This window comes from Telopea speciosissima, chromosome 6 (genome assembly GCF_018873765.1).
Source record: "Telopea speciosissima isolate NSW1024214 ecotype Mountain lineage chromosome 6, Tspe_v1, whole genome shotgun sequence".
NCBI classification, from domain to species: Eukaryota; Viridiplantae; Streptophyta; class Magnoliopsida; order Proteales; family Proteaceae; genus Telopea; species Telopea speciosissima.
In genome coordinates, this window is record NC_057921.1 from 39,761,057 (window position 1) to 39,786,466 (window position 25,410).

Genomic DNA, 25,410 nt, shown 5'->3' on the forward strand with positions numbered 1-25,410 from the left:
CACCGCTTCTCTTTGTCTTTGTCTCTTTCTCTTTCTCTTTCTCTTTCTCTGTCATTCATGCAACTGCTTCTCTTTGTCTCTGTCGTTCAAGTCATTGCTCACGTCGCCGTTGCTGCTCATTGCTCCTTTTTATGAGCATTAAGGTCTACAACATCACACCAGGTAATAATGGAAACCCTCCAATTTATTTTTCTATTGTATTTGCCTCCATTCTTCTCTATCATCTAACCCTAGGAGTGTTTTGGGATTTTGGCACTTGAGACCCCAAAGTCTCAAAATACTCATCATGCAGATCTACGCGATTTGAAGCTTGTTTTTCATACTGTATTTGCCCACATTCGTCTCTATCATCTAACCTTAGGAGTATTTTGGGGGGTTTTTGTATTTGAGACCCCAAAGTCTCAAAATGCACATTTGCGGTAATCTCATTGACCGTGAAGATTGTATTTCTCTTGTAGCCATTTCTGTAAGTCATACTAGCTCCTGTTTTTTAAGTCACAGAATTATTTTTTTTCATGTTTTACTATACAAGTTTTGTTGGTTCAGAAGTATTCCAAATTAACTCAAACACAAAAAAAATACTTCAGCATCATAAATAAACAATTTTGATAACTTTTGGTCCATTAGGCCAAAATAAACAATTCTCTAGTGACTCGGTTTAATTCAGACCGAGTTTGGTCATGTTTTTTCTTCAAACCGAGTCTACGTGACTCTTACCAAATTTTCAATTGTTTTCCCTTGACTCGGGTAACTCGCCCTATGCAGAATATTGCTATTTTGGATTTTGGAACCCAAAATAATTTCCTTTGTATTTTATCAATAGGCCGCGTGATGGTTTCCACTTCCCAACATTTCCCTTCGTAAAGGGACTCCCATCTGTTGTGATACGAACGCTAAACACCGAACGTAGATCAAAATCAGTTGGGTTGAAAATGCCGGCAAACGATTGAAACCAAAATGGGGCATTAAGCCATTGACCCTTTTTTCGCTGTTCTTTCTTTCCCATCTGTGGTGTATCAATCAAAACTCCTGCAAATGAATCTGTCTTCAGAAATATAAAGCATGAAACCCACGACGGAGCAGATCACGGGAGTAAACTAGATCAAAGAGGACCAAGGCAGCTTTGCTTCTTCCTCATTTGTATTGAAGGAGGAAAGAAGCAATGGCCCGGATTTTCGAGTACTTCGTTGTTTGCGGGATTGGTCCAGAGATCCGAACCCTCGATGGGAACAGAGGATTCCATGGGACAGGTGTCATGTACTTGCCTTCTCTCCTCGACCAATATCCTCCCTCTAATCACTCCCTTTACCCTCCTCCGCCGCCTCAGCTCCCCACAGTAAGTTGAAATAAGCTAGTATCCTTTCGCTTCGCATTTGATTCGTGAATTAGTAATTTATGGTCTCTTGGATTTGTAGTATTTGCTTCTCTGGTTGATGTTTGCAATGGAGCTTTGTCATTTAAGCTTTTACTTAAATGCAACTTCTGCTGGTCCACTATCTTGAATTATATAAGAGTACTGGAATTTAGAATCCAGTACATGATTTACAAAACTGTATTCGGTCGATTTATCTGTAAAAATTGTGTTCAAGTAGAACGATAAAATTAAAAGAGGCTTAAGGATGACTTGGGTATAGGGAGCTTATAAATATTAGCACCACTATTAGCCCATGCATCAGCCATGATGTTTTCTATGTAAAAACGGATTGAATAAGATCATGGATAGGATACTTTTAAATTGCAAATGCTGATGTGAATTGGTGGCAACCCCTGCAATTGCAAAACTAATCAAACTAAATAATCATTTTCCACCTCCAGAGGGCTGGGAAAGAGATTCTAGGCATTACTAAGCATCGAAGTAAGGTTGCATGCCATTAATTTAGTTGGTATCTTAGGCCCACTGGACCAGTGGCATAGGATTTCAAAGGGAATAACTGCTTCGAGGTTGAGCCTTACGGCTCTCTCTGCTTTATGCCAGGACAGAATTGGTCTGGATTTCCGCAATCCCCCCACCCTAAAAACAAAGAGAAGAAATAAGGGAAGATGTATCCCAACTTCTGACAAAGTCCTCTTGTGTACTCATGAAGGAAAAAAATAAAACTTAATGCATAAGAACACCATTGTGCTGATTGATTCATTATGTTGATGGATTTTAACTTCCATGAAGAAATTCTACTAGCATACTCTACAGACTGCCTAATGGAGCCATAAGCGACTTATTTGGTAAAGAAACATGGGGTGGACTTGCATTGGATGGTATTCATCTAATCTGGGTTAATAGGGCCTTTGAGCTTGATGTTTGCTATGTGGAGATATAGTTGGTTTTTGGAGTATGTTGATTGTGGAAACCCAGTGAGCATCCAAGGTAAACCAGTGGAGACCTTGACACCACCAGGTTTAGCCACGAAAGTGGAGAAAAGAGAACTATTGTGATGAGAGTTTTTGAATTTTATTAACCAGAAGATTCTAATTGATCTGTCACTGAGTGGTGCTCAACATACATGTATAATTTTCTGGTGCATATATCAATGAGTAGCTTTGGGAATACTTTGAAGGCCAAATCCTGGCAAATTGTTGTCCTGCCTAGACCAACTTCTGATCTCCTTCCTTTGCTGCTCACTCTGCAAGGTCAAAGAAGTATGAGGATCTCTATGACCATCTGAACACAAAGGAAGGAGAAAAAGCTACCTATAGGATAGCTAAAATAAGGGAAAGGAAGAGTTGAGATTTCAACCATGTTTGATGTATAAAAAATGACGATGGTAGAGTGCTTGTAAGGGATGAAGACATTATGAAGAGATCGGAAGAGTATTTTTATGGCCTACTAAATGGAGCCATTTCAAGTAAGAGTGGCCCAGAACACTGCATTACTGACCAGGACACCACACACCATAGATAAAACATAAAGGTTAGGGTGTCTGAAGTTAAAGAAGCCCTAAGAAAGATGAAAGTAGGCAAGGCACTAGGCCTAGGTGGGGTTCCAATAGAAGCATGGTAGAGCTTAGGAGTATGTGGTTTATCTTGGTTAACCAAACTGTTTAACAAGATTATGAGCACAAGGAAAACGACAGATGAATTAAGGAGAAGTATTAGCCCTTCTATTTATAATAAAATCAATAAGAACAGAATTACAATTAAGCCCCCTCATAACCAACTCTAATGAATGAGTCAGCTATAGGGGGGAAATCCCAAAATACCCTTGCGGGTTACATAACTCAACACTCCCCCTCAAGTTGGTGTATAGATATCACACATGCCCAACTTGAACAAATTAGGATGAAACAATTTCCCACCCAATCCTTTAGTGAAGACATCAGCAAGCCGACCACCCGACTTCACAAAAGGCATACAAATCTGTCCACTTTCTAACTTGCCCTTGATGAAATGTCTGTCAATCTCCACGTGCTTGGTATGGTCATGTTGCACAGGATTGTAGGCAATGCTAATTGCTGCTTTGTTATCACAGTACAACATCATTGGACAATGAACAGGGACACTAAGGTCTTGAAATAAGCTTGGAAGCCATAGTAACTCAAAGATTCCCTGTGCCATAGCGCAGAACTCTGCTTCAGTACTAGATCTTGCCACAACAGTCTGCTTCTTACTACACCACGTGACAAGGTTACCTCCTACAAACATACAATAACCTAAACTAGATTTTCGATCAGGAGAAACATCCCAGTCAACATCATTGTAGGCCTCAATACGAAGATGATCATGCGAAGACAAAAGAATCCCTTTTCCTAGAGCTGACTTCAAGTAATGGAGAATGCGAAGAACAACAACCATATGAGTGGAGTAGGGATCATGCATGAATTGACTGACCAGACTTATTGCAAATACAAAGTCTGGTCTAGTATGGGAGAGGTAGATCAACTTTCCCACCAATCTCTGATAACATCCCTTATCAATAGGTTCACCATCTTTTTCCTTTAGACGAGTAGTAGCTTCCAAAGGAGTATCACAAGGATGACACCCTAACAAACCAGTCTCAGAGAGAAGATCCAGGACGTACTTCCTCTGGGAAAGAAAGATGCCTCTGGAAGAACAGGTAACTTCAATCCCAACAAAGTACCTTAGCTTTTTTAGATCCTTTATTTCAAATTCTCGTCGTAAGAAAACTTTCAGTTGAGAGATCTCATCAACATAATTGCTGGTCACAACTATGTCATCAACATAAACTATGAGAACAATAACTTTATCTCCACAACATTTGATGAACAAAGTGTGGTCAACATTACTCTGTTTGTATAGAAATCATGGCTTTATGAAACCTGCCAAACCAAGCCCGAGGAGACTGCTTCAGCCCATATAATGCTCGCTTCAGTTTGCAGACTTTGCCATGAGTCTTGTCACATGAAAAACCTGGAGAAATCTCTATATAAACTTCCTCTTCAAGCTCTCTATGAAGAAAGGTGTTCTTGATGTCCAAGTGTTGCAAATCCCAACCCAAATTGACAACATATGACAATAGAACTCGAACAGTGTTCAACGTTGCAATTGGGGCAAATGTCTCCTGGTAGTCGATCCCATAGGTTTGAGTAAACCCCTTAGCTACAAGTCTTGCCTTGTATCTATCTACTGACCCATCCATCTTTTGCTTGACTACAAACACCCATTTACAGCCAATTGGCCTCTTGCCTGGAGGAAGAACCACTATCTCCCATGTCTTATTTTTTGCTAAGGCTTTCATGTCTTCCATCATAGCTGCTTTCCACTTTGTATCTGCAAAAGCCTCTGCCACTTCTGTGGAATAGAAACAGAGGAAAGAGAAGATACAAAAGCACAATAGGAAGGAGAAAGGGAATTATGGAAAACAACACTGGATATGGGATGTTGGGTACATGTCCTAGTGTCTTTATGAACAACAATAGGTAACTCTAGAGAAGGATCCTTACCAGATGGAGTAGTAGGCTCTGGATCGAAGGATGGCAACTGGAGGAGTAGAGGTGCTGCAGTAGTGGTAGTCTCAACTTGCTCTTTTTGCTTAGGAGTTCGAGTATAGACTTTATCAAGAGGAATTTGACTCATAGGCCTTCGAACAGATTGCTCCCCCTGAATAGGAACCGGATTAGAAGATGGGTCAAGCTCTACTGGAACATCTTTCCCTTCAGAAGGAAAATCATGCATAGGTAGTGTCTTAGGAACATGTATTATAGCAAACACATCTTCAACACCCATAAAATCAATCTCCCCCTGAAGAGGTGGCTGGGAATAATAGGCCAGGGATTCATGGAAGACAATGTCCATAGTGGCCAAGGTGCGCCGGGTCGGAGGATGATAGCACTTGTATCCTTTTTGAGTGGCTGAGTAATCCCAAAAAATATATTGAACACCACAAGGGTCAAGCTTGCCATGAGGGTGATGGTTACGAGCATAGCAAACTCAACCAAAGATCCTCGGGGGAACAACAAAGGAGAAGGACCTGTGGAGAATGTCTGTAGGTGCACGATCATCAAGAACACGAGTAGGCATGCAGTTTATCAAATAGGCAAAAATGGATGCTTTAAAGGGGAATAACTAAAACAAGTTTGTTTGGCTAAAACACAAGCCTCACATAAAAACTCATCCTTATTACAATTTTTCACTAAGTGAGGAAATAAGGAAGCTAAAGTCCGAAGAGGAGATTGTCCTAGATGGCAGTGCCATTGATAGAGGTCAGTAGAAGAAGTTGAGTGTAACTGATGAGCTGGAGAAGAAACTGGTGTGAGAGAAGTCGAACCCGTGTCAAGCAAGTAGAGAGCACCATGTACCTTACGACTCCTAATCGTTGTCCCTGTCACCAGATCCTGTATGACACAGTGAGAGGGAAAAATGTTATTTTGCAATTCAAATCCTTAGTGAGACTACTAATTGAAAGAAGATTAGTAGTAAAAGAAGGAACAAGCAAGACAGAGGATAATGTAAGGCTAGGAGAGCAACGAATAGAACCCTTTCTAGAGATAGAAGAAAGGAAACCATTAGCTGCTCGAACAATGTCTTTACCGGCAGAGAGAGAATACTGATGAAAGAGTTGGGAGGAACCAGTCATGTGGTCAGTGGCACTGGAGTCTACAATCTAGGGACTGGAGACTGCCGATGCATAGTGACTGCCGACTGGAATACCTGAAGCAAATTGAGAACCAAAAGAGGCAGCATCTGTAGATGGCGTGGCAGGTGCAGCTGAAGAGCCTTTAACATTCGATGGAAAGCTTGAAGTTCATCCAAGTGAAGTCAATGTCTGTAGAAGGAGTTGCAGCGGCTTCAGTGTGATTAGCCTTAGGCTTGGACTTTTCACGACCATGTTTGGCTTCAAAATCAGCAGGTTTACCATGAAGTTTCCAGCAGGTGGCTTTGGTGTGATATGGCTTATGGCAGTGCTCACATTTAATAACCTCCTTAGAGGTATCGCCAGTGCGAGAAGACCCATTAGATATGGGAGTAGAACCTGAACCAGTTTGTAAGGCAGATCGATCAATAGTAGGAGCCTAGGAGGATGAAGCATGGCAGCCCATCTATTTTCTTCAGTATGAACCAAGGCATAAGACTGCTCCAATGTGGGAAAAGGTGATCTGCTAAGGACTTGAACATGTATCTGATAGTATTCGACATTTAAACCAGCCAAGAAATCATAAACTCTGATCTTGTCCACATGCTTGTGATAGGCAGCAATGTCTGTTGCATGGGTTGGTAGTCAATATAGTGATCCAGGTGTTGCCATAAGCTACGAAGGGCAGCATAATACTGGGAGATGGAAAGTTCTTTTTGGGTGGTTTCATGAACTTTCTTACAGAATTAATACACCTGAGCATCATTTCCCACCTGACTGTAGGTCTCCTTTGCAGCAATGCATATCTGAGTAGCAGTATCCAACAAGTATCCACTAGCGAGATCTGGTTGTATAGAATTAAGTAAAAAAAGGCATGACTAGAGAGTCATTGGAGATCCATTGGTCCTGAAGAGGACCTGCTGTAGATGGTTTCTCAGTAGTCCCAATGATGTGTCCCGTAAGCCCTCGAAGCAGTAGTCAAATATGTAAACCTGGACCACATCAGGTAGTTAGTACCATCAAGTTTGATCGAAGCAGCAAAGGGAAGGTACTCATTCTGCGGCTGCCCATCAGTCCCAGAGGTAGCAGTAGAAGTGTCAGACATTAGGACACAATTAAATCACCAGATCGAATCAGCAAGAAGACCCCAAAAAAAAAAAACCAAAATTTTGGGAAAATCAATCCTGAGATGGGGAATTTCAATATCTCCAAAAATACTTGGCAGAAATGGCTGAAATTTGGGTCGAGTGTTCTTTTGATGTAGGCCAAACTTTCCTCCAAAAATCAGCAATATCCTAATAAAATTGACCCCAAATCAGCAAAGTCGATTTTATCAGGGTTTTGAAGAAAACCCTGAAAGATTGAAATAGCAGGGTTCAAAAAACTTCAATTGTTGTTGATGATGATGATAACTGTTGCTCAAGAGGTGCAGGTCTGGATCTTCAATAAGTTAAAGACTCGATTCTCAACAAAGGAGCAGAAGATCTTCGAAGGTGAAGATTCCACAATTGCAGAAGGGAGCAGCAACCATCGATCCAAAAAGTAGATTATTTCATTCCTTGACCGAGGTGGTATATGGGGCGCAGCAGCTAGATCAATAGATCACCTCATTAGTGCTGCCCTTTGAGATAGGAGAGAACCAAGAAGAGAAGAGAAGTGACGGTGGGAAAAAAAATTCTGTAACCTAGATCAGATCTAGCTCTGTTACCATGTTAACAAAATGTTAATGACTGTAATGCTTGGATGATCAATGTGATCACCAAGCCCTTCTATTTATAATAAAATCAATAAGAACAGAGTTACAATTAAGTCCCCCTTGTAACCGACTCTAATGAATGAGTCGGCTATAGGGGGAAAAATCCCAAAATACCCTTGTGGGTTACATGATGATCAATGCGATCACCAAGCCCTTCTAATTATAATAAATCAATAAGAACAGAATTACAATTAAGTCCCCTCGTAACCGACTCTAATGAATGAGTCGGCTATAGGGGGAAAAATCCCAAAATACCCTTGCGGTTTACATAACTCAATACATATATATATATACATACACACACATGAATAAAGGTGATATCCAAAGCTGCAGTAACTATAGAAGCATTAAGCTTATGAGCCACACTATGAAACTTTGGAAGAAGGTTATTGAGCTCGTTTGAGAAGAGAGACCCATATCTTGGTGAACCAATTTGGCTTCATGCCACGTAGATCCACGACTGAAGCTATCTACTTATTGAGGAGGCTCATGAAAAGATATAGAGATAGCAAGAAGGACCTCCATATGGTCTTTATTGGTCTGGATCAAGCCTATGACCGAGTCCCTAGAGACTTGGTCTGCCAGGTTCTAGTAAAGAGAGGGGTATCGAGTAAATATGTGGATATAATAAAGGATATGTATGCAAACGTTGTGACTAGTGTGAGATTTGTGGGAGGTCAGGGCAAAGAAGTCCCAATTACGATTGGGCTTCATCAGGGATCAGCCTTAAGCCCTTATCTTTTTGCGCTTATCATAGACGACCCAACCAAGAGCATTCAAGATGAGGTCCCGTGGTGTATGCTCTTCGCCGCTAATATCGTTTTGGTGGATGAGACAAAAGCAGAGATTAACGCTAAGTTAGAGCTATGGAGATCAACCCTGGAAACAAGAGGTTTTAAGATTAGTAGAACGAAGACGGAGTATTTGATGTGTAATTTTAGTCACATTATAATGAATACTGACATGGTGTGAATCGAAGAAAGAGAGATACCACGAAGTGACTATTTTAGATATTTGGGGTCAATCATAAATAAGGAAGGTGACTTAGAAGATGATGTCTCACAGAGAATTAAAATAGTATGGGTGAAGTGGAGAGGTGCGTCCGGAGTGCTATGTGATCGACGTATTCCTTTAAAGCTTAAAGGGAAAGTTCTATAGGACCGTTGTTCACCCGGCTATGATGTATGGGGCAGAATTTTGGGCAGTTAAGTGTCATATTGAGAAACTTTGTGTGGTAGAGATGAGGATGTTAAGATGGATGTGTGGAAAAACAAGGATGGATAAAGTAAGGAATGATCGTATCAGAGCTGACTTGGGAGTTGCTCTGATCGATGACAAGCTCCGAGAGAGTCGTCTGGGGTGGTTTAGTCATGTTCAATGGAGGCCCAGGGACTCCCCAGTAAGGAGGAGTGATATGATTCCGATTGATGGAGCTAAAAGAGCGAGGGACAGGCCTAAAATGACCATAGGAGAAGTTGTGAGAAAGAACATGCATAGTCTAGGTCTCGTGCCGTGTATGACCTCAGATAGAGCCTATTGGAGGGCAAGGATCCATGTAGCAGACCCTATTTAGCTGAAATTATCCTGACTTGCTGGGCTGTGCCTCTTTCCTCTTTCACTTTTCTTGTATTTTCCTTTGTTCATTTTCATTTTTCACTTCTCATCTCATTTTCCCATTCTTCTCTTTCACTTCACAGTTTTTACCTACTTTGTTTGATTGGATCCATGTAGCCGACCCCATTAAGTTGGGATAAGGCTGAGTTTGTTGTTGTTGTTGTAGGCTTGGGTTAACATCTTGCTTGGGAAAAAGGATGCTTCGGTAATGTTAGTTTCTTGCTTATGTTTGCTAGTGCCCTTGAAAGGCATTCAAAGGTATCTAACTGGTTAGGCTTGGTCACTGGATCCCCATATATTCACTTGGTTGTTGCTTTCCTTTGAGATGCTTGGCTTTGATGGTGACAAAAGTACTTCTGCTTATCAGTCTTCTTGTGTGGTAGGCTAATTTTCCAAAGCGTTGGGATTGGTTGAGTTTTTTTGTTTGGCTGTAACTTGATTTGAGTCTAGCCATGTTGTTTACGTGGTGTAGTTTGTTGCGGAGCAGTGATATGTATTCAGTTGCATATGCATATTCTGAAGTTTTATAGACTAACTTGCAAATTTATGATTTCTGCTACAAAAAGAAAAATATAATGATTTACATCCTCTTTATCTTGGGTGGTGAATGATTTCACGTAGTATGCTGCTCAAAATAACGTTCTTCATCCTCATGGAAGCATAGTTGTCAAGGTGTGCCTAGGCCTCCAGGTGCCTTTTTTTGGATGGGCGCCTTAGTTTTGACCCCCGTCCAACAACTTGGGTCGCCTAGTGCTTTGACAACTATGCATGGAGAGGAGGGGATCTTTATGAAATTGGAACAACTAAGAGATCTTTTGTACATTTTCTCCTTCAGAAAATTTTATCCATTTCCACTTATTCCAATTTTGCTTTCCTATAATTTCTCCCCCATTCCTTTATGTGTTTATTAGGGGGTTAGTTAGAATCAGTGTTTTTGTTTAATTCTTTTTCTTTTTGGGGGGGGGGGGGTTCTTTATTCCTTGCTTTTCTCTCTCCCTCCCTACCTCTCCTTGGGGTGTGTGTGCAAGTATTGCTAATAGCTGCATGTTTAGGTGAAATGTTTCTGGAAATTAGTTCTGTTGCATTTATATTTGCATTTACTAACTTTTGTGGCTAGGTACTAATAGCTATTAATATTGTGCCTGCCCAAAATTTGCAGTGTGTTCTGCCCGCTGGTGTCGAGTTCTACTCATCAGGCTTTGATCCCAATGATGTCTCAACATTTCCACGGAGCTATCCAATAGTATTAACTGGTATTTCTTAGCACTGTTAATATATATATATCAATTTTATTTAGCTGAATTGTGTATGCCAAGTAAGTTTGCTAACTTCAGCTTTCTGCTTTGTTGTATGAGTAGAAAAACCCTTCCATGGTTTCTGGTCAAATAAAAGTAAAAAATCGATCCCAACCTATGATATCTGGAATCTGGATACTTGAATGTGCTTAGTTTACCTGTGTCTACAGGATTTGATAGCCATACTGACATCGGATACTGCATACTGCATGGATGCTTTTAGTGTATGAAATTCTCATTCCCAACCGTTACATGTATTATTTCCTTAATTCCTAGCAATTTCCTTGATTGTTTTTTCAACAAATTATAAAATGGCATATTCATTACGGGAATGGATTTGCTTGAAGGCTTTTTTCCTCAACAACCAACAATTTTGGTGAACTGGAAGAGAGAAAAATGATGTACTATTGAACAACAACAACAACAACAACTACTACTACAACAGCAACAACAGCAACAGCAACAACAACAACCAGGATAGTGCTCCAAATAGAATCCCCAAGAATGAATGGAACTTGTGCAAGTAGGAAAATGCCCTAGAAGAAGTGCTGTCTACACACCCCAGCTTTTGTGAGCTGTTCTGCTAAGAAATTGGCTGTCCTTGTCCTCTAACTAGAAGACATATCAGCAGCCAATGGAAGGAACCTGGCCCTTCAGATAAACTATGAGTGTCTCCAAGGACCACCGGAGGGAGAGGGAAGTCAATAACCAAGGTTGGAACCCCTTGGCCTCTTCCAATACTGGATTTGTCCAATTTTGGTACCTTGATATTTAAATCTTTGGTGCTGGCTTTCAATTGAGTAGTGATGGATTCAAGGTTCAGAATTTCGGATGAAATTCGAACTTTTTCTGTTGGCTATTTCGGTAGTCAAATGACACCATATTTTGGCCCGAAACTTCAGGGAAACCCTAATTAAGCATATCTACACATATTTGAACCTTTAGAATGTAAAACAACACTCCCAAAATGGTAGTTTGGCCTTGGACCCTAAGTTGCTGGTGCATAGTTGTCAAGGTGTCACTTAGGCGTCGCTTAGGTGCCTCGGCATTTAGGCAGATTTTGTGGTGTCTGGGCAGTTGTCGCCTAAGTGGTATTGAACGCCTTGGCCCTTATTTGTGTCAAATATCATTTAAATAAGATATTATCATAGTTGTCAAGGCGCCTAGGCGAACCGAGGTGATGGGGGGGGGTGTTTAAAAAACAAGGCGACACCAACAAGAAAATAAGGCGTCGTCTAGACGACCAAGGCGACACCAGAAAACAAGACGAGAGAAAGGCGCTTGGATGCCTAGCCGTCACCTTGACAATTATAGATATTATTCATAAATAAGAAAATAATCCCTCTATTTGAATCCAATAAAAGTAGTTAAAAAATAAAATTCCTAAAGGATAAAAGGTCAACCCCCCAGTTCAAGAACAAAAACTAGATTTTCGGCGGTAGGTGAAATTTGCAACTTTCTAATGCTGGGATTTTTCTCAAATCTAAAAATTCCATAAATTTCAAGATCGTAACATTGCTAAAAACCCAAAGTGTGATAAATATTCATTTGTTTTGATATCTAACAAAAATATTTTCATTCAGAGAGATTTTGACAACATTCGTGTACACCAAATAAGGTTTGACTGGAACATAACTCCTTTAATATAAATTAGATTTAAGTTATCTTGGATTTGTTGGAAAGCTGGTTTTGTGGTCTACCTGATACAAAAAGTCTCATGTAAAAATAAAATCATTTGACCAGTCAAACTTCTTAGAGAACAAGAACATTTCTCTAAATCAAGAGTAGTTTAATTACTTATAATAACTTAATATTTTCTAAAAACAATATAAACCAAATGTGAGACTAGGTATACCATGACAATGACCAATTCCAAGAACAGTAGAGACCAACTTTATGTTTTGATTGTTTCAAACTTCTAAATTCTAATAGCTTGCTTCTTCAGTTATGCTGTCTTCTAGTTCTATGTTGATTTTTGATGACTTGATGTGGCTTAGTATTGATTTTTGATGACTTGGTGTCACTTAATGTGAATTTTTGATGACTTGATGTGGCTTAATGTTGACTTTTGATGGCTTGATGTGGTTTAATGTTGATTTTTGATTATAAGGTATACATTGTAACATACTTGTTAGAAGTATCTTGTGGAGGGTAAAATGGGAATGTCCCATTCTCGAGAATAGTGTCAGCCATATGGCGCTGGGCTTGTCTCCTCTCTTTTTGGTTTCCTGTTTTACCCCTGTAAAGGTCTCTTTATATTAATGATAGTATCTGGCCTCTCACATTATTGAGAGTCCAGCTTTCCCATTTTCCTTTCTTCTTCTCTTCTCTTTCTTTCTTTCTCTCTTTCCCTTCCCCTATTTCTCTGTTATTTACATGGTATCAGAGAATTTCTGATCCATAAGGGCCTGCTTCCACTTCCTCTCTCAGTCCCTTTCTTATTTCTGTAACCGAAAGAAGAAGGTGGGCTCGATTCCATAAGGTTTTGAAGACACTTTAGGAGTCTGCTCTACTGTAGGGGTAGACCGGTAGTCTACCCCATTTCTGATGTCTTGAAGGTGTTTGAAGGATTGTGGCAATGGTTTAGAAGCTTCGATTCATCTCTGAATCAGGTTTGGTTTTCTTTGCAATGCTTTTAAGTTGAATGCAAAGCATTTCTGGACTGTTTTTGATATTTTTCCATTGCTGTAATCCATTTTTGGCATGGATATCGATTCTTGAATCGATTGTTTGGACTGTTTGTTGGTTGTTCTTTTCCTGTTGAGCTACTGTTATGATATCGGACTGCTTTTAGTGAGCTGCTGAGGTACTCTATTGCTCTGTGGGGGCTTTTATGTATGGATTACTGAGTTACTGTTTAGCTACTGTTTGAAGCCTATTATGGAGATATTGGTTTGCTGTTTGCTTGCTACTGTTTGAAGCTGATTGTGGTTTGGGCTGCTCTTATTTGCTGTCTACACTTGATCTGTGTTGGTTGGATGCTATTATTCTTGGTTGGTATTCCTCTTTGGTGGTCATTATGGGAGAGACATCGAAGGATATCAAGGTTGTGCCCGAGGTTGTATCCTCATCTCCAAATTTTCTGACCTCTAAGAAGCTAGAAGGGAGTCAGAATTTTCAGCAATGGCACAAGATTATGACCTTGGTTCTCAGAGGAAGGGGTGAGAAACATCACTTGACTGGCAAGAAACCTGCTACCATGAATGATGATGCTTGGGAGGTTGCCGATGCTCGTATCTTTGGTCAGATGTTAAACTCCATGGATAGTAATATTGTAGACCTTGTGACCCATATTGACAGTGTTAAGGATCTATGGGATTATCTTGTTGTTTTATACTCTAGACACAACAACCTCTCCCGGATTTATGAACTCTCCTAAGAATTTTATCGGGTTGATAGGAAGGGTCAACTCTTGACCCAACACTTAACTGATTTCGAGAGAATGTATGAGGAGTTGAATGCTCTGCTGTCCATTACCTCTGATGTTACCCAGCTGCAGCAACAACGGGAGCAACTAGCGGTTATGAGCTTCTTGGGCAGTTTGGGTCCTGACTTTGACTCCGTACGGTCTCAGATTCTTGGAGGTGTTACAGTTCCTTCTCTTGCAGACACTTTTTCTCGAGTTCTTCGTGTGTCTAGTGACAGTACTCGAGTCTCTTCTGGTGATAGTACTGCTCTTGTGAGTAGTGCTCGCAGTGGGGGTCGTCAGCCTACCAAGTTCCCCCCAGCTGCACCTTCTGCTAGTACTCTTGACTTATCTTAGAGATCTGAGAGATCTGGTCCTCCAGGGACTTGCCTCCATTGTGACAAATCTGGTCATATTCAACGTTATTGTTGCAAGCTACATGGCAAACCTCCATAGTCCAAAGTAGCTAATGCTGCCAGTGTTGACCCTGTAGCCCCACTTGTACCTTTTGAGGAACGCGGTGTGACTTTGACTATGACAGAGGAGGAATATGCTCTCAACAACCAGGGCAAGGCTGCTCAGGACATTTCTTCCACTGCTACTTTTGTCCAGAAAGGTACTGCCACTGTGTGTCTCTCCACTTCCAGGCCATGGATTATTGATTCAGGGGCCTCAGACCATATGTCTGACACCTCAGGTATCTTTTCCTCTGTACAACCTTCTCATTCGAGTGTCACTTTAGCTGATGGTTCCTGTGTTACAGTCAGAGGTACTGGTACTGTTCGGCCGACTTCTTCCTTGTCCCTATCTTCTATCTTGTATTTACCTAAATTTCCTTTTAATTTCCTGTCTGTTAGCCAATTTACCAATGCGGACAACTGTTCCATAACGTTTTTTCCTAATTCTTGTGTCTTTCAGGATTTGTGGATGAAGAGGACGATTGGTAGAGGCAGGGACTCGGGGGGGGGTTCTATCTTCTTGAGGACACATCTTCCATTGCTTGTTCGGGTACCGCTACCCCTCATCAGCTTCATTGTCGCCTTGGTCATCCGTCTTTACAGAGTTTGCAAAAACTGTTTCCTAGCTTGCGTTCCCTTTCAGTTTTAGATTGTGAATCGTGTTAGTTTAAGAAACTCCACCGTGTGAGTTATCCCCCTTGTGTCAACAAAAAGGTTTTACATTCCGTCTCTTTGGTTCACTCAGATGTATGGGATCCTTGTCATGTGTCTTCCAAGTTGGGTTTTACATATTCTGTTACTTTTGTTGATGACTATTCTCGTGTGACTTGGTTCTACTTAATGAAAAGTCGTTCTGAATTGTTCTCTATCGTTTCTTCATTTATTATTGAAACCAGGAATCAATTTGGCTCTTATATTAAGGTGTTGTGTAGTGATAATGCACAGGAGTATTTTTTCTGCCCCTTTTACTGACTTTATGACCATTCGTGGGATCATTCATCAATCTTCCTGTTATGACACCCCCAACAAAATGGTGTGGTTGAAAGGAAGAACCGTCACTTGATGGAAGTGACTCGGTCCCTTGTCTTTGATATGAAGGTCAACAAGACTTTTTGGGCTGATGCAGTGTTAATTGCTTATTATTATAGTTGTCACGGCGTCTAGGCTACCCAAGGCGCTGGAGAGGATCCAATCAAAGTGACACCAAGTAGCCGATCAAGGTGTCCAAGGCACTCGCCTAGGCGGCCAAGGCGCCTGGACGCCTAGGCGACGCCTTGACAACTATGCTTGTTATCTTATCAATCGGATGCCCTCCTCTATCCTAGGTGGGGGCATTCCTCATGTTTTGCTCTTTCCATCTGAATCTTTATTCCCCTTGCCCCCCCTGTGTCTTTGGGTGTGTCTGCTTTATTCATGACCATACTCCCGGGTTGTCGAAGTTAGACCCCAAAATTCTTAAATGCATTTTTGTGGGCTATTCTCGTGTTCAGAAGGGGTATCGTTGTTATTCTCCTGTTCTTCGTAAGTATTTTATTACTGTTGATGTTTCGTTCTTTGAGACTCTATTTTATGTGCATGAGCCTGTTGAAGATCCTTCCTTGAATGAGGATATTCCTCTTTGTGTTATTTTGCCTCCTGTGCAGTCTCGTGTTCGGCCTCCAATCATTCATGTTTGTCACAATGAATCTTGTCCACAGGAAGAAGTTGCCGATCCCTTTGATGCTCCGCCTGCTGCCACGTCTTTGTCGTTTGTGGATCCTACCCCTGATCCTCCTTTTTCTGATTTGGATCAGCCCATTGCTCATCAGAAAGGTATTTGTCAGTGTGTTACACACCCAATTTCTTTTCATGTTTCTTATTTCGGTTTATCTTATTGCTTTCAAACTTGTCTTTCCACTGTTGCATCTCATCCTATTCCTAAGAGCATTGCAGAGGCATTATCTGTTCCTGGCTAGAGGACAGCTATGGAGGAAGAGTTACAGGCTTTGGCACATAACCACACTTGGGACCTTATTCCCCTGCCCCCTGGGAAGTTTGCCATTGGTTGTCGATGGGTTTATGTGGTCAAGGTTAATGCTGATGGGTCTCTTGCTTGCTTGAAAGCTCGGTTAGTGGCCAAGGGCTATGCACGAGTGTATGATGTCGATTACTTGGATACCTTTTCTCCAGTTGCCAAACTCTCTTCTGTTCGTGTTTTGGTCTCTCTTGCCGCCTCTTACCGGTGGCCCTTACATCAACTTGATGTAAAAAATGCTTTCCTCTCCATGGCGATCTTCATGAGGAGGTGTATATGGAGCAACCTCTAGGGTTTATTGCTCAGGGGGAGTGTGGGTTAGTTTGTAGATTGAAGAAATCGTTGTATGGGCTGAAACAGTCCCCACAGACTTGGTTTGGCCGATTTACAGAAGTGGTTCTTGAGTTTGGTTTGTCACGATGCAATAGTGACTACTCTCTCTTTTATCGTTGAATCAGTGCTGGAAGAATATTTCTAATTGTATATATTGATGACACTGTGATTACTGGTGATGACTCTACAGGAATCGATAGTTTGAAAGCTCATCTTCAACGAAGATTTCAAACTAAAGATTTGGGAAAGTTGAATTATTTCTTAGGGGTTGAAATGGCTCAATCCAGGAAGGGCATTTCTCTCTCACAACGAAAGTATACTCTTGACTTGCTTATGGAGCTGGGATGCTAGGGTGCAAACCCATTGATAGCCCAATGGATCCCAATATCAAGCTTGTTGCAGATGAGGGAGATGCCCTTGATGATCCAGAAAGATACAAAAGGTTGGTTGGAAAGCTGAATTACTTGACATTCACTCGACTTGATATTTCATTTTCGGTGAGTGTTGTAAGTCAATTCATGTCAACTCCTAGGACACCTCATTGGGATGCTGTCATTTAGATTTTGAGGTATATCAAGAAGACTCCTGGACGAGAATTAGTATACTCTGATCATGGCCATATACGAGTTGAGGGATTTTGTGATGCAGATTGGGCTGGATCATTGAAGGATTGGAGGTCAACTACAAGCTTTTGTATACTTGTTGGAGGGAACCTTGTTTCATGGAAGAGTAAGAAACAGAGTGTAGTGGGTAGATCAAGTGCAGATCCGAGTACCAAGCCATGGCCCATGCTACTTGTGAGCTGGTTTGGTTGAAGATGTTGTTGACTGAGCTTGGGTTTGAGAGCTCTACACCAATGAAATTGTGGTGTGACAACTAGGCAACAATATATATTGCCTCAAACTTCATATTCCATGAAAGAACTAAACATATTGAGGTGGATTGTCACTTTGTAAGAGAAAAACTCCAACAGGGCGTAATCTCTACAAAGTATTTCAAGACTGGAGAACAACTTGCTGATACGCTTACTAAGTCTCTAGTAAGTGGGAGGGTTAACAATATTTGTAACAAGCTGGGCATGATTGATAAATATGCTCCAGTTTGAGGGGGAGTGTTAGAAGTATCTTGTGGAGGGTAAAATGGGAATGTCCCATTCTTGAGAATAGCGTCAGGCATATGGCGTTGGGCTTGTCTCCTATCTTTTTAGTTTCCTGTTTTACCCCTTTAAAGGTCTCTTTATATTAATGATAATATCTGGCCTCTCACATTATTGAGAGTCCAGCTTTCCCATTGTCCTTTCTTCTTCTCTTCTCTTTCTTTCTTTCTTTCCCTTCCACTATTTCTCTGTTATTTACAATACTAAATAATGGTAGCAAATAGTGGAAATAAAATATAACACTTGGGTGCCTTGTCGCCTAAGTGCTTAGGCACCCCTCCACCACCTTGGGTCCCCTTGACAACTATGTCCTAGTTTACATCGTACCCTGCTGTATACCTTCTCTAGTATAGCCTGTTCTACTTATAATGTAAACTAAAACACACAAAATTCAACTAAAACGACTAAATATGTATTAGGAATGAAAAAAACATAATATTGGAAAGTATTTCTTAATTGCCAATAATATTTCAGGGTGCATTTGACATACTTACATGATACGCGTTACATATTACATAAACACTTTCTTAAGTACAAGTTCTCGGTTTCAAGGCCTGTTTTGACATTGGTTGAAACCGAGTTATACCAGGTTTAGACCGAAACTTGGTATTTTTGTAGGCCATTCTTGAAACCTAGGTTTCGAGGCCTAAAAAACAGTTTGTTGTTGACCTGAATTTTTTTGTACTGCCTATTTTTAACATTTTACACCTACTTCTTGAATTAGTTTCACACACAAAAAAAAAAAAAACCCATCCAAAATGGTACTTTTGGTTTAGACCCAAGTTTGCTAGTGTATGGGCTGTATGCTAAATGCTGCTGTATACTAGCCATATTATAAACATTGTGTCTACATATAATTTAGCTATTGAAATGTAAATATGCAATTAAAACAATCAAAATATACATTAGGTTGGAGAAATACAAGCATACAACACTCACCATTCAATTTCACGTGGAGTTTCTTGGTGGGTCCATTCCATGAGCTGTGTATGATTGAATAAATTGTAGCCACTCCTCGGAATGCAACACATATGTATCCCATGACATGTTTTGGGCCCTTAAGTTCTGTTAATCCATTATTGCCCACCTATGAGCCCCATCATCAACATATTGGAGGTATCCCAACCTAGGGAATGGCTCATTGAGATTGAAACTGGGTGGAGCCAGCACAAAGGTTGGGCTGGATAACAGAAGATGTTGTCGGCAAAAGATGACCCAACACCTGATCCACCCCCAAACTCATTGTTGGGGAATGAACTAGAAGATCTACTATAGCCACCACCATAGCCACCATACGCTTCAAATGCCAAACCGGTGCTCTTGAAGGATGGTCCACCTCCATATCCACCATACCCAGCAGTTGAACCGATGCTCTCAAAGCCCCTATCACCATGATGTGCTGGATTGGAGAGGGTCCAAAATCAAGGCGACACCAACTAGGCGACCAAGGCACCTGGACGCGTAGGCTTCGCCTGACAACTATGTTTGGGGAAAAAAGGTTACCTTCAAGCTATAATGACGCAAATACACATTGTGGAATTGTTGAATGTGTATAAAAATGCAAAAGAGTGGTGATCAATGAAGTGATTTGAGCAAAAGATCGAAATCCACCTCCCCTGTGTCGAAACTGTTTAAATCTCCCCCTCGGTCGAAACTTGTAAAAATATGATAGGTATCGATGGAAACATGGAATTTTAAGTGGCTGGTTGGATCAAGTTTCGGTCAAAACTGGCCGAACCATGTCAAAACTACCATAACATGGGAAACCTGGTACAAATTAGTATCGACTCATGGTTTCATCTTAGTGAGATTAAGAAACATGGTTTACATGGTACACGATTATATGCTACATATTGGACCCCTCTGGCCATTCTAGTATCACGTAGAGTTCCGGGGAGGAGCAATACCACTAGCAGATTGTTGGTGCCAATGTAACCGTTCGACTGTGACACAAATGATGACCATGTCATACTATACTGGAAGAAATACTAGAAATCCTCCACATCATTCCTATAAGTGGTATCGCTGACAGATTGGAGGTAACCTAATATAGGGACTAAATCACCGTACCGTGAAGATTCATCCATGTAGGGACACACTGTAACTGGATTGTGGAGCCGGCATGTATGGTTGAGTCAAAACTGTCGAAACTCATGAAATGGGTTGAAATGTCGGCCCATTTCGATCGTGATGTGGAATTTATAACATGCTTGTACCAAAATTTCACAATGAGGACGAAATGCCAAATATTTGGTCAAAATCTGGTATGCCTATTGAGTCGACTCCTATTTCGTTTCGAGCATTCTTGAAGCCGAAATATTTCATTAAATTTCAGTCATTACGACCGAAATCTCAAACTATGGATGGAATTCCATCTCTCAATCCTCCCTAAGTTCACTCGATAATTTTCCCATCGAGGTCTCTAAATAATTGGATTGCAGTACTCCGCAATTTATGGATGGTACTCCTTGAGTTCTTGTTTGATTTCTTTCATCGTTTCCTCTTTCTTTACATATTTCCTATCCTTACTACTACTACACATAATATTTTGACCGTTCTTGTGAACTTGGCCAGCTTAGATGTCAGTTTTCGCAGTCCAAAGTGTTGTGCATCTTACTCTGAATATTGTACATCTCCAAATTGATCTCTAGAAGTTTTTCCTTTCGATAGATAGAGGTGTTTAACAAAGAGTTATCTTATGATGATGGGAATTTGTTAGGACTTTACGCTCACAAAAAGTAATGACACAATTAATAAGTATTATTTAGTATTGGAAACAGACTCTCTTGCAAAACAGGAGGTAAGACTGCATACATTTGCCCCTTCCAGACCTTGCAGTAGCAGGAGCCTCGTGCACTGGGTAGCTCTTTATTGTGGTGGTCTAAGCTTTCTGTTAATCTCTATTTGTTTCTAATTGCTTCCATGTCTGTACTTTACTTCTTTGGTGATTTTGTTTTCACTGCTTAATTGATGTCCGCTCAAGATTTTTCATGATTTTGGTTATAGGGAGACTGTTCTCTGTGCCGCAGCGCAGCCTGTGCCCAGGCACATGGGCAGCCTGTGCAGGGGGGCAGGGTGGTCATTCCGCCCACCCCCATGTGCTTGGGCGCAGGCTGCGCTCAGGCACAGAGGACAGCGCCCCTTGTTTATAATACTAGAGTCCTGACCTGGACCTCTTGTGCATCAATTTTTGACTGGAAAATTTTCTGCAGAGGGAGATGGGTCTAAAATTTATGTTAGCTGCATTGCTTTTCGAGACCCAGTCAGTGAGGATATTGCTGAAGCTTATCGTATAAACGCGAATTCATTTTCAGACAAATGTATTTGTCTTGTTTCACGCTCACCCAGCTTCCATGTCCTCCGGGATGCACTGGAGGAAATATTTTGTCTTTGCTTTTCTCCTACTGGAAGTAGGTATGTCTTTCTATTTATATTGTTTTGTTGGCAGTATTTATTTCTGTCAATTCATACATCGTTAAACAAACTTCCCTCAGATGTTGGTTTTGTATGTTTTTATGATGTGTTGTCTTACAAGGGCATGAAGAAACTAAATGTATGATGCCAATTGGATATTCTAGATTTAGATGAAGGTGGTTTCGTTTCATCTCTTTCTTTTACATATTAGTTTTCATGATGCAGACAGCTTTAAACAAATTTAGTCTTGCGAGAAAAAATTCAACAGGTAACGTTGCTAATATACTATTTTGTTAAGTCCGTGAAGATACTCAGGTTTGTAAACCCATCATTTCTACATATTTAATGCTGGTTTGCATAAGCTGATAAGCAAAATTGTGGCTTCCATGGAATTAGAATGAAGACAACTGCAGACTAAACCATAGAAAGTGAAATGAGAGCATTAACAGCCCAACACTTATATTAGCATCGGAAGAGCTGATGCAGTCAAGAGTGCCCAATTGGGCCATGGATGGGTTATATTGGTCTTGAGTCACTTTTTTTTTTTCTTCTAGCGTTGAGAGTGACAAGAAGTCCAATTGCGAGTCTATTTAGAAATTTCAAAAGGTCTTTTTGTATGCATACATCCCCCATTAATTAGACACTATTTGAGTAAAGAATTTTGAGTTTTCTTAAAAACTCTGGAGCTATTGAGCTGTGCATACGGGGCTGGTATTCAAGATCTGATCTATCTCCTTCTTCTGCTCAATTACTTCTCAGGTGTGATTGGTCCTCTTTCTTCTTCTAATTCTCTAACTCTGATATTTTCCTCTAATTTTTCTACTTCTCATTTCTTCCAATATTCTTCTTGTTGAGTTATGTAACCTGAAAGGGTGTTTTGGGCCTTTTCCCCCATAGCTAGTAGACTCGGCTATGTGGGGGGTTTATTTGTAGTTCTGTCCACTCTTTGAAAGTTATAAATAAAGTGCTTGATGATCACATTGATCATTAAAGCATTCCATTCTAAATTGTTGAGACTACCACCACTATTGTACCTCTTCTCCAATCGTCAGATCTTGATCCAGAACCTGCAACTCCATCTGGTAAGGATCCTTCTCTTGAATTACCTATTGTTGTTCGTAAAGGCATTAGGTCCTGTACCCAACATCCCATCTCTAATGTTGTTTCCTATGATTCTTTGTCTTCTTCCTATCATGCCTTTGTGTCTTCTCTTTCCTCTGTTTCTATTCCACAAAAGTGGCAGGAGGCAATTGTAGATCCAAAGTGGAAAGCAACCATAAATCCATGATGGAAGAGATGAAAGCCTTGTCCAAAAATGAGACGTGGGAGTTAGTGGTTCTTCCTCTGGGCAAGAAACCAGTCGGCTGTAAATGGGATTTGTTGTTAAGCAGAAGATGGATGGGTCAATAGATATATACAAGGCAAGACTTGTGGCCAAGGGGTTTACTCAAACTTGTGGGATCGACTACCAGGAGACTTTTGCCCCAGTTGCAAAGTTGAATATTGTTCAGGTTTTATTGTCATATGCATAGTTGGCCGCCTAGGCGATGCCTAGGCGTCCAGGCACCTTGGTTGCCTAAGCGGGCGCCTTGGTCGCCTTGTTTGCCTAGTTGGTGTCGCCTTGAACTTTAGCCCTCTCCACCGCCTTGGGTCGCCTAACCGCCGTGACAACTATGGTCATATGCTGTCAATCTGGGCTGGGATTTGCAACATTTGGATGTAAAAAATGCCTTTCTTCATAGAGAGCTGGAAGAGGAAGTTTATATGGAGATTCCTCCAGGTTTTTCTTGTGACAAGACTCATGGGAAAGTTTGCAGACTGAAGTGGGCATTATATGGGCTGAAACAGTCCCCTCAGGCTTGGTTTGGCAAGTTCTATAAAGCCATGATCTCTGTAGAGTACAAACAGAGTAATGCTGATCACACCTTGTTCATCAAGCGTCGTGGAGATCAGATTACCCTTCTTATAGTCTATGTTGATGACATAGGTGTGACCGGTAATGATGCTGATGAAGTTTCTCACCTGAAGATTTTCTTGGGACGAAGATTTGAAATAAAAGATCCAGGACAGCTTAGCTACATCCTTCGGATTGAAGTTTCCCATTCTTGAAAGGCATTTTTCTCTCTCAAAGGAAGTATGTTTTGGACCTTCTCTTAGAGATTGGTTTGTTAGGGTGTCATCCTTGTGATACTCCTTTGGAAGCTACTACTCGTTTGAAAGACAAAGATGATGATCCTGTTGATAAGGGACGTTATCAACGGTTGGTGGGAAAATTGATTTCTCTCTCCCACACTAGACCGGGCATTGCATTTGCAGTAAGTTTGGTCAGTTAGTTCATGCATGATACCTACTCCGCTCATATGACTGCTGTTCTTCATATTCTACATTACTTGAAGTCAGCTATCGGAAAAGGGATTCTCTTGTCTCCGCATGATCATCTTCGTATTGAGGCCTACATTGATGCTGACTGGGGTGGTATTCCTGATCGAAAATCTACTTTAGGTTATTGTGCGTTTGTAGGAGGTAATCTTGTCACATGGCGTCGTAAGAAACGATATGTGTTGGCAAGATCCAATGCTGAAGTAGAGTTTCGTACTATGGCCCAAGAAATTGTGAGTTATTGTGGCTTCAAAGTTTACTCCACCATCTTAGTAGTTCTTAATGTAGTCCTAGGTAGGAGTAGTCCCACTAGGAGCCAGGGTAATAGGATCACCAAACAAGGCTCGCCGATTGGGACAGCTTAGGCTAATTAGGGAAAAATTAGGGTGCGATTAGGTTTAGGTTAGGGTTGTTTTATATGGTAATGATAGGCAGGTGTAGGGAAGTCTAATGGTATAGGTTTTATGATGTTTGAGTGAATGGAAGTAGGTTAGATGAGTTGGAGAGCAAGATAAGGTTATTGGAGACAATTCCTAATGGAGGTAGGAGTAGGAGATTCTAGGGTTTAGGGTGGTGGGGGTTTGATGAAACTTGGATCAAGTGTCAATAATGATGTAAGGGATGTATGCTGAAAGTTTGGTTTGAAACTAATGGACAGATTTGAAGTTATGGAGGAATCCTAGTTAGGGTAGGAGTGAGAAGAAGAAGGTTTAAACAAACTTCAGATTCAAACTTACTGGATTTGAAGATATCTTCAATGGCAGCAGCTTTGAAGATGAACGATGGGGTCTCCCAATCTACAAGATGCAAGGAGATATGTAGCAGCCCTCCTGATCTTCACGATGTAAGGAGTCGATTGGCGATCCACCAATCCCTTCACCTTGATATTACTCACAAGGCACACTCACGATGGAGCAAAGGCAGCAAGCATAAATCTGAGTTTTTATTAATCAAAATTCGTGTTCAATACTTGGCCTCCTTAGAACCTTATATAAAAGACTCAAAATTAGACTTAGACACTAAAAAGGAATGGCCTAACCCAATCCTTAACCTATTAGCTAACTTAAACTGACTAGGAAACTGAAATAGACTCAAAATAGAGTCATAATGACTTAAAAACAACTTAAACTACTTAAAATAAAAGAAGATTCCCTACTAGCCAATAGGATATAAGAACCTCTTAGCCAATAGGATCACTGCACTTAAATTGAACCAATTGAACCAATTGGATGCAACCAATTTAAACCGGTTCAATTAAAAGCACAAAATAAAAACTAAGTATAGAACTAAAATAAACTAAACTAAGGCTCCTATTAAAACCCTAGGCTTAGGGTGGCTTCTTCAATTCGAGGAGGCTAAGATCTGCATCAACTCTCCCCGACTTAGAAACATTCATCTCTGATGAATGGGTGAAATCCATGCAACACTTTGGCAACTTGGGGCTGAGCTTGTGGACATCATGAGTGGGAGTCCAAGTACTATGCTTGTGTGAAGAAACTCGTCCACGAACCTTGTGATGAGGAGGGGGAAGCAACATGTGGGCAGTAGCTTCAACACTTC

The 25,410-nt window shown here is 40.9% G+C and overlaps 1 protein-coding gene across 2 annotated transcripts in view; it reads left to right on the forward strand.

The window, feature by feature from the left end:
* Window positions 1–950: 950 nt before the first annotated feature.
* Window positions 951–25,410, forward strand: part of LOC122664099 (DENN domain and WD repeat-containing protein SCD1) — a 149,869-nt gene continuing 125,409 nt past the window's right edge. Inside the window, exons 1-3 of one of the 2 annotated variants that reach the window (XM_043859789.1) lie at window positions 951–1,336; window positions 10,555–10,648; window positions 21,270–21,471. In XM_043859789.1, coding sequence (XP_043715724.1) covers window positions 1,163–1,336; window positions 10,555–10,648; window positions 21,270–21,471 — 470 coding nt within the window. In that variant the 5' untranslated portion in view covers window positions 951–1,162. The remainder of the gene's footprint in view (window positions 1,337–10,554; window positions 10,649–21,269; window positions 21,472–25,410) is intronic. The other variant, XM_043859788.1, reaches the window with a different exon arrangement.